General features: G+C 48.4%; 1 protein-coding gene across 1 annotated transcript in view; it reads left to right on the top strand.

The window, feature by feature from the left end:
• The first annotated feature begins 843 nt into the window (after nt 1-843).
• The window catches only part of LOC112616255 (X antigen family member 5-like), a 79,996-nt gene continuing 70,486 nt past the window's right edge, over nt 844-10,353 (top strand). Inside the window, exons 1-2 of the mRNA XM_025373257.1 lie at nt 844-925; nt 1,678-1,796. Coding sequence (XP_025229042.1) covers nt 844-925; nt 1,678-1,796 — 201 coding nt within the window. The remainder of the gene's footprint in view (nt 926-1,677; nt 1,797-10,353) is intronic.

Genomic DNA, 10,353 nt, shown 5'->3' with positions numbered 1-10,353 from the left:
TTCATCAGTCAACCAATGCTTATGGACTGTCTAGCATGCGCACTCATTCTCTTGCTCTCTCTGTCCACCGCCTCACACCCGCCCTTCCCTCTGTCTGGCCTGCACTTGCTCCCTCCCCCTCTGCCTGATTCCTCCTTGCCTTCAGCTCTCAAGTGAAGGAGAGCAAATTCCACTTCACCTAGGGAGCAACTGGATGAAAAGGCACGCTTAGTGGGTTCGATATTTTTACTGAATAGTACATGATGGGGATTCATGAAAATTCCCCCAATGGGCCAACCAACTGGAATGTCACATGAGAGTAGGGTTTTTGGGAAAAGTTTACTTGCAAAAATAGGATGCAGGAAGGTAACTGAGGAAGGTGACAGGTTCATTTGCCTGACTATAGCAACCTTCACTGTGTGTGTATAGCAGCATGTTTTATACTTCAAATATATACAATAAAACGAAAAAAATTGAAGATACACAACATAGATCTCCCCTTTATTTCTATGGACTCATCATTATGTGTGAATATGGAAGTTGGAATTGTGGCCCCAGGTTTGGTATGAAGGGATGCAGGCTGAGGACCTGCCTCACATCTCGTTCTTCTTGCCACAGAGTGGCATGTGAGGATTAACTTTGTTCACTACAGCATGTTATTTCGATTCCCAGCATGGGCATACCTGATTATGAACGGGAACATCTACTTTGGACATGTGGACAATGAAAGAGAAAAGGTGGGAATGGCACTGGTCCTGCCACCATCAGCCCAAGCCCCAAGCCTGGCTGGAGGGTAGACTGGACTCCCACTGTCCCAGCACGCTGGCCTGCACACTGATGTACCCCTAACATGGCACAGTGTGAATGGCTCTTCCTGGAGCCTGGCTGTTGAGGACCTACTGTGTGCTACTCACGTACAGTGTTGATTTCCCAAAGACCCAGAGAGGTAAGTATTAAACTCCCATCTACAGATAAGGAACCAAGCTGAAAGAGGTCAGGGCACTGAGGCAGAAAAGGCTGGATCTGGGACTCACATGCGGGCTCTGTCAGACTCCAAAGCCAGGCATCTTTAAACTCACGACAACGTACTTTGCTTATGCTCCCCTTGCTGAGCTGCAGATATTATTCCGTGATGGGACAGTCAGCCTGGTCCCAACACCATGTCCACCTGTGAGATCCAGGCCCCTGGCAGGGCAAAGCCACCCTGAAAAGTTCTAACACAGTCCACAGGACCTGCCCTGGAGTCCCTTGCCTCACAGCTGCCAGTTGAGTTTAGCTTCTAGCTCTCCCCCAGGAGGCGCTTTGCCCTATCACAGAGACACTTGCAATCCACCCCTGCCCTAAATTACGTCTCCGTCAGCCTCACTTTATTTAACAGATAAGAAGAATCTAGAGGCAAACAGAGCAGAGGCGGCGTTAGTGGCTGCAGCACAGCTGTGGAGTTGATCAGACTCCAAATGTGGTGTGGAAATCAACAGGCTGAGAATGGGAATCTGGTTCCTCCTGTTCTTCGGCTCTCTGGACTGTAAGCTGTGCAGAATCAAAGTGCCTGCCGCAAAACCTCCCCTCTTCTGAAGAGTCTGTCCTGACCCAACCCTTGCGCACACACATCCCTCAGGTGAGGGTAGCACACAGGTGTGCTCCTAGGAGACTGTGGGTTGAATTCTGCCATGACTCTCCTTACCATCCCCACCCCAGTGTGGGGGTCATCTGCCAGCAAGGATACAGTGGAAAGCATCCCCCTGTCCCCAGAGTGTCCGGTCAGCACTCAGAACGAGTTTATTCGGTTAATAAAGGAATTTCACCCAGGGTACTTGGTCAGTAATGGTTATGATGGTAGCAGCTCTGTGTGCATTAGAAATGCTCCAGGAGAATCGAGTGAACAGAGGACATCTGTGCAATGAGATTCTCTTCCCCTGGAGTCAGGGAGGAGGGTTATAACTTTCCTCTCTTCCCTAATTCCAGAACTCCTAATAAAAGAGGCTACAAAATTATTTATTTATTTATTTATTTGAGACAGAGACTCACTCTATTGCCCAGGCTGGAGTGCAGTGGCACAATCTCAGCTCACTGCAATCTCCACCTCCTGGGTTCAAGCGATTCTCCTGCCTCAGCCACCCAAGTAGCTGGGATTACAGGAGCACGCCACTGCACCCGGAAAATTTGTTTGTATTTTTTGTAGAGACAGTGTTTCACCATGTTGGTCAGGCTGTTCTCGAACTGCTGACCTCAAGTGATCTGCCTGCCTCACCCTCCCAAACTGCTGGGATTGCAGGCGTGAGCCACTGCACCCTGCCAGAATTTTTAAATATGTCTCGGCCAGTATGTTACTCCATCAGGCTCAGTTGTGGCCTCCCAGTGGGACAGCAGCGATGGGTTCACCAAACTCTCAGAGTACCCTAGGGCAAGTGCATGTGGGCCTCCCCCAGGGTCTGTAGGGAAAGAGGATTGTTGACTGGGTTCAAGCCTCCTAATCGAGGATGTGGTTCTGTTGCTACAACACAGATGTCCACGGCAACAAGGACATGAACACCCAGATTAGCACGTCAAGTCGGGGTGGGCTGCGCCAGCCCCCTTGCCTGTCCTAGCTCATTGCCCAAGTCATCCTGGTTCTGACTGCTCCTGCCCAGGTCCCTCTGTCGCCTGAACTCTACAGGCTGCACAGATATGCTTTTGGCATCTGTGGCCCTTCGTTGTCCCTTTCCGTGTCACTGGCAGAGCAGAAGCATACCTGGCCCAACAGGATCAAGTCCCTGTCACCGTGGCACCTCCAGCCTTCTGTTCAGCTTCCTGACGGTGCGCAGGTGTCCTTGTGGCATCTGTGCCGTGTCAGACCGATTCAGCCTCTGACTTTTTTCCAACTGTTCCTTCTGTCTGGAAGGCCTTCACCACAGATATCTACTTGACTGACTCCTCCCCCTTCACATCTTTGTCAAACTGTCACCTTCTCAACCCAGCCTATCGTGGTCACTCTGTGTTATAATTAACCTACAGCCCACCCAGTTCCTTCCCCTATTCCCAGTCCCTGTTCCATGATCTGTATATTTTTTCCTTTTAACACAGCCCCCGTCACTTTTGTAAACTAAAAATAAAATTCTAAGCCCCACTCCCCAATCATCTGAATGGACCCTCTCAGCCAAAGCTACACCAAAGCTAGCCTGAAAAAGTAGTTCAGGCCATGATGGGAAGGGTGGGTCAGACATGCGTCATTACACGCTTCTCCCTATGGAATTCAGGCACAACTGACCAGCATTTATGTTAAGGCAGAGATCTTAAGACTGTGGCAATAAGACACCAAGTTCCAGCCTGACTAGTATAGCATCACATGACAAATAGGCCCTGAAAGAAGTCAAAGTATTTCACCCAACAATATATTTCTTCGACACATTTTGAAATAGGCCTACAAAACCATCTCTTGTGAGGAAGTCTACATTCTGTAGAGAATCCCTTTCCTTTTCCAAGTCTTTTTCCTGGTCTAGGAGAGAATTAGCTAAGAGTCCAGCAACTTTTAAGGTCTGATAAGAAACATTTACAGTCTATTCCCTCTGAAGCCTGCTACCTCGGGACTTCATTGGCATAGTAAGAACCTTGGTCTCCAAAACCCCTGATCTTAACCCAGACACTCCCTCCTATGGATTGGAGGTCTTTAGATAAACTCAAGCAATTGCCAATCAGAAAATCTTTGAATCCACTTATGACCTGTAAGACCCCACCCCCCCCACGCCCACCAACTTGTAGTTGTCCCGCCTTTTCAGAATGAACCAGTGTACGTCGTACATGCATTGATTGATGTCTTATGTCTCCCTAAAGTGTATAAACCGAAGCTGTACCCTGACGACCTTGGGGATGTTTCGTCAGGACCTCCTGAGGTTGTGTCAGGGGCACGTCCTTAACCTTAGCAAAATAAACTTCTAAATTGACTGAGACCTGTCTTGGGTACGTTTTGGTTCATAACTTGTAACATTTCCTGGATTCCCTTGTGGAGGGTTTGCTGTCTGCCACCTACCACGTCTTCTTTGGGGAATGTCAGATCCAGGGCAGGGATTTCTGTTGATTTGATTCCCTGAGGTATCCCCACACCTCAAGAAGTGCCTGGCACGTAGAAAACCTTCTTACATATTTATTGCCTGAAGGAACACATCTGCCTCCCCCACTAGACTGTGAGACCATTCAGGGTGTCATTCTCCCCCGTGTGACGGAGCCCTCTATGCATCCTTGTGTCATGGTGCAAAGAGCCTCACAAAATAACAGAATTAAACCATGCATGTCTTAGAGACAGAGGGGACATTCTGGGGGGTAGTTTCTACTTTCTTCAGCACAACACACATTTCTCTTGAATGGTCTGTGCCCATTACTCCTACATTCCAGCTGAGACGGTCTCAGGCCCACGCCTCCTCCTGGCCACAGATGGCCTCTACCAGCATCCCCTCCCTTCCCTAGCCCCGAATTCTGCATTCAGAAGCTCTGTGTGTTTGCAGGAAAGGGCTGAGATGCCACTCTGTAGATCCTCATCATGTAAAGGTGAAGTTAAGCTCTGGAGAAAAGATCCAAACAGCTAGAGGCTCTTGCAATCCCACCAGGGCACAGCGGATCTCGGGTTTGACGCATGTGTTCTGGAGAGCTGCAAGAGGGACATTGTGTCCAGGTTATTTTCTGGGTGTCAGTGACATCTAGCAGGAGACAGACTACACGACCCAGGAACACATGGGCAGGTCCTGTTCATCCCCGAGAGAGAGGGTCCCTGCTCTGTGTCTTTTGTCAGAGACACAGAAGAAACTCCTCCCCACAGTGAGATCTCCACAAGTGGTGCTGATGGGGACCTGTGACTCTCAAAGCGGTCGCATGACTCCAACCCCAGGGGTGGCTGTGAAGGAAGCTGGCCGTGTAAACTCAGGGGTCTAGATAAGTAAGCCTGGCTGTGGCAGGCTGGAGTGGACGAGTCTGAGAAAGTCAACTCGAGACAACCTCTCACTGACTGTACAGGGTGAGACCCAAATATCAGGAGAAGGCCACGAACATCTCATGTCTGAACTTTGCTGTGTGACAGTGTCTCTCATGCTGGAGATGATCTCCCAAACAGCTTAGACGTTTCAATCCCTGGAACACAGAACCAAAGACAGACCAGGCCTCCCTCCAAAACATACATCTCCTACCAGCTCTGAAACATCCTACCCTGGACACACTCAGATACCCAGGGACCTCACAGGTGGGTCACAAAGCCCAAGAGACCCCAATGACATAGAAAACCCAGATAACAACCCAGGATCGAGCAGCTCAGAGACCTCAACCCTGGACACACAACACTGAACAGTTCGCAGAACTCAGACCCCTCCGAGAACTCAGTGAAGGAGGACACAGACACTCAACCTGCTCAGAGACGTCAGATTCTAAAATTCAGACCCACGTGCATGTGAGCAACTTTAGAACCTGTGATGTAGAAACCCGATTACCTCACGGACCTCACACCCTGGACCCAGAAGCCCACAAAACCATAGTGCGCACACCCAGAGATGCGGACACAGAGACAGTTGAGGGCACCAGGACAGGGAACACAGAGGCCTTGGGCACAATGTTCCCTGTAACAGACACCTAGGAGACCTCAGAGTGTGGGACACACCATTCCCACACAGCACAGACTTTACAACCTGAGACACAGCAACTCCTCAACATGTCAGCAGCCTCAACCCCTGTAGTGCGGACTCATAACCAGGTCGGGAGGACACACTCAGGACGCAGGACCCCAAAAGGATCAGACACCTTTTGTGAGTTTGGAATAACCTCAGTGTTCTCACAACCTAGGATATGGAGCCCCAAGGGGCGCTATTTTGTCCCATCATTGACAGACACTCAGGAGAGCTCAAACCCTACTTCCTGAAATCAGAAATGCTCCCACGCCTTACATTCTGGACACAATACCTAAAGCAGATCAGACACCTCACATGCTGGGAGAGAACCCTAACCAGTCCAGAGGACTGTCACTCCGGACACAAGCCCTCCACAGCTCAGAGACCTGCTGACCTGGAACACTACCCTCCAAATTGGTCAGAGACCTCAGAATCTGGGCCCAGAGCCTGAAAGAGCTCAGCAGAATGACATCTTGCACTGGAGACACCTAAAAAGTCACTTGGTACAGGACACGTGTCAGATGCAGTCACAGCAGAGATCACCCAGGCTCATGAGGCAGACACAGAGACAGAGGGAGACAGAGACAGACAGAGTCAAAGGGAGCAATGAGGTCGGGGAGGGCTTGAGGATTAGGGAGAGCATTTCTGGACAGTTTCTGTCCTCACGGAGTCAGCCTCCATCTTAGGACCCGGGCCAAGGCAGCCGAGTAACTTCTTGTTTTCCAGGTGAAGGGAGACCTCGGTTTCTGCCCTCAGAGGCTGTTTCTGGGCCTAGGCCACACCCAGGAGGAAAGGAGCTGGCCCGGACACACAGCAGAGCCCTTTACCCATCAAAATGGGGATCCATTCTAGGTTTGGAGGGTTCATGCCATCATGAGGTGGAACCCTGTGCCCCTAAGGCCCCAACTGCCCTTCTCCTGAGGTGCTGCTGTCCCGGTGTGGTGAAGGGGTGTCTGTGCCCCGGTGGAATAAGAGCATGAGCCTGTGCTGCTTACAAAAGTGCTGGAAGCTTCCCCCAGCCCTGGGACTGCTTGTCCACACCCTCTTCATCCGCCCTGAGCAACTCTGCTTCAGCCTCCTGGGCAAGTGCACTCAGGAGGCACGGTGGCCACCTGGCTTCTCTCTGCCCTCTGTGACCCTGAACAGAAGGACACCTGCAGATCCTTTGAAAGGGAATGAAGCAGAGGCAGCTAAAGTGGAGGCTGAAGCAGCTGGCCGTGCTGTGCTGAGGCTCCGTGGCACAGACCAAGAGCTGACGCTCAGGGGCGCTGCTATCCCCCCACCAACCATCCTTCCTATGCCCCAAGAGACCCATCCCCCTCCTCTCAATGCCTGATTCTGCTTTATAGGAGACAGGACATGAGGGTATCCACGCTTGCTGCGGGCTTTGTGCAAACGGAAGGAGCACAGTTATCTCCTGCCCCATCTCCTCTAGGCCAATCCTAGGGCAGGGCTATTTGCTCATGGACGAAAACAGCTGTAAGGCTGTGGAATTCGGTGACTGAGGCCCAGGTGGGCCTGCCCAGTGGGCTTCATCCTCCTGGCAGACACACTCAGTGGCCCACCTCTGATTCCCTGGTGGACATGCACTCCCGCAGGACCACAGGACTCCAGTGTCGCATCTCCAGCATTTCCTCCAGCGCTCTGAACACAGTCCAGGTTTAATCAGTGCCTGGTGGGATGCTCTTTGACTGAAGAACCCAGCTCCTTAGCTACGCTCACCCAAACACTTGTCCCTGCTTAATGCCTAAAATCCCATATTTAGGCTGGGCACAATGGCTTACTCCTGTAATCCCAGCTTCTCAAAGGCTGAAGTGGGAGGATCAGTTGAGGCCAGGAGTTCAAGACCAGTCTGGGCAACATAGCGAGACCCTGTCTCTACACAAAAAATTAAAAATGAGCTGGGTGCTGGAAACCATCATTCTCAGCAAACTGTTGCAAGAACAGAAAACCAAATGCTGCATGTTCTCACTTATAGGTGGGAATTGAACAATGAGATCACTTGGACACAGGAGGGGGAACATCACACACTGGGGCCTGTCGTGGGTTGGGGAGAGGGGGTAGGGGGGAGGGATAGCATTAGGAGATATACCTAATGTAAATGATGAGTTAATGGGTGCAGCACACCAACATGGCACATGTATACATATGTAACAAACTTGCATGTTGTGCACATGTACCCTAGAACTTAAAGTATAATAATAATAAAAAAATGAGCTGGGAAGGGTTGTAAGCACCTGGAGTCCCAGGTACTCAGGAGGCTGAGGTGGGAGGAAGATTTGGGCCCGGGAGGTTGAGGCTGCAGTGAGCCTTGATTGTGCCATCACATTCCAACCTGTGTGACAGAGCAAGACCCTGAATCAAAAAAATAAAAAAAATTAAATTAAAAAAATCTCGTATTTACTTATTTACTAAAGATTGATTTACAAAAGATTGAAAAGATTTACAAACTATTCATTAGACAGGGTATTAATATCCAGCATATACAAGGAAGTTGAACATCTCTACAACAACAAAAATCATCCAAGCTCAAATAAGGAAATGATCAGAATAGATATTTCTCAACGGAAGACCTACAAATGGCCAAAAAATGTATGAGAAAATGCTCAGCATCACTAATCATCAGGGAAATACAAATCAAAACCACAATGTGAGCTGGCTGAGCTGGAGTAGGCCTGTAGTCCCAGCTACTTAGGAAGCCAAGGGAGGAGGAATGCTTGAGCTCAGGACTTCAAGATAGCCTGGGTCACATAGTGAGGCCCTGTCTCCAGAAAAGAAAAGAAATAATAGTAAAACCACAATGAGTTATCATCTCACACAGTTACAATACCTGTTATCAAAAAGACAAAACAAACAAACAAATGCTGGCAATCTCACCCAGCTAGAATGCCTATTCTCAAAAAGACAGAAAATAACAAACACTGGCAAGGATGCAGAGAAAAAGGAACTGTCATACCCTATTGGTGAGAATTTAAACTAGTAGAGACACCATGGAGAACAAAAGGGAGGTTCCTCCAAAAACTACAATAGAACCACCATATGATCCAGCAATCCCACTACCGGGCATTTATTCAAGGGAAAGGAAATCAGCATATCAAAGAGACGTCTGCACTCCCACATTGATTACAGCACTATGCACAATAGCCACACTATGGAATCAGTCTAGATGAATGGATGAAGAAAATGTGGTACACGTATACAATGTAATACTTTTCAGCCCTAAAAAAGAATGAAATTCCGTCATTCTCAGCAATCCTGGGTGGAAGTGGAGGACTTTATGTTAAGTGAAATAAGCCAGGAACAGACCTGAGCGTCAGCTCTTGGTCTCTGCCACGGAGCCTCAGCACAGCACGACCAGCTGCTTCAGCCTCCAATTTAGCTGCCTCTGCTTCACTCCCTTTCAAAGGATCTTAAACACCACATGCTGTCACTCATATGTGGAAGCTAAAAAATGCTAATCTCATAGCAATAAAAAGTAGAACAGAGGATACTAGAGGCTGGAAAGGGTAAGGGGTGGTGGGGATAGGGAGAGATTTGTTAAAGGATACAAAATTACAGCTTGATAGGAGAAGTAAGTTACAGTGTTCCACAGCATTGTAGGATGACTATAATTAACAACAATATATTATATAGGCTGGGCGTGGTGGCTCACACCTGTAATCCCCGCACTTTGGGAGACTGAGGTGGGCGGATCATCTGAGGTCAGGAGTTTGAGACCAGCCTGGTCAACATGGCGAAACACCGTCTCTACTGAAAATACAAAAATTAGCCAGGCGTGGTGGCGGTTGCCTGTGATCCCAGCTACTCAGGAGTCTGAGACAGGAGAATCGCTAGAGCCTGGGAAGTGGAGGTTGCAGTGAACTGAGATTGCGCCACTGCACTCCAACCTGGGTGACAGAGCAAGACTCTGTCTAGAAAAGTTAAACAAATAATATATTGTATAGTTTCAAATAGCTAGGAGGACATTGAATATTCCCAACACAAAGAAATGATGAACGTTTGAGACAATCCATATGCTAATTACTCTGCTTTGATCACTATACATTATATGTATGAAAATATCACTACTTATATATGTGTATATATATGTACAATTATTATGCCAATTTATAAAACAAAAACAAAGAAGAAATACAATTGATTTTTGCATGCTGGTATCTTGTACCCTGAATCTGAAGTATTGTGTTATATTGAAAAGAACTACAGCAACAACCCAACTGAAGGCCAGTTCAGCTACTGAAAAGATTGATTCAAACCCCAACACCAATGCCCTGGCAGAAAAAGAAAAGAAAAGAAGACACACTACATACAGAGGAACAAATTTAAAGTCATCCATCAGACTTCTCATCGAATCTGTGCAACCCAGAACTTTCTAATCAGCACAAACAATTTTTTTAAATGAAGGTGACATAAACATGTTTACACAAACAGGTAAACAAACAAAAATGGGGGAAAAGTCATTGTCGACAGATTTGTCCTACAAAACATGTTAAAGGAAGTTCTTGGGTCAGAAGGAAAATAGAAGGAAAGTTGGATCTACACACAGAACTTCACAGTGCTGGACATGGAACAATTGTGGGAAAGTACATGATTTTTTTTTTTTTGGAGATGGAGTTTCCCTCTGTCGCCCAGGCCAGAGTGCAGTGGCATGATCTCGGCTCACTGCAACCTCTGCCTTCCAGGTTCAAGGGATTCTCCTGCCTCAGCCTGCTGAGTAGCTGTTGACTACAGGCGCACGCCACCAAGCCTG

Source organism: Theropithecus gelada, chromosome X, assembly GCF_003255815.1.
Source record: "Theropithecus gelada isolate Dixy chromosome X, Tgel_1.0, whole genome shotgun sequence".
Classification (NCBI taxonomy): Eukaryota; Metazoa; Chordata; class Mammalia; order Primates; family Cercopithecidae; genus Theropithecus; species Theropithecus gelada.
Note: the sequence above shows the minus strand (reverse complement) of the source record. Positions and strands in the feature narration are given on the sequence as shown.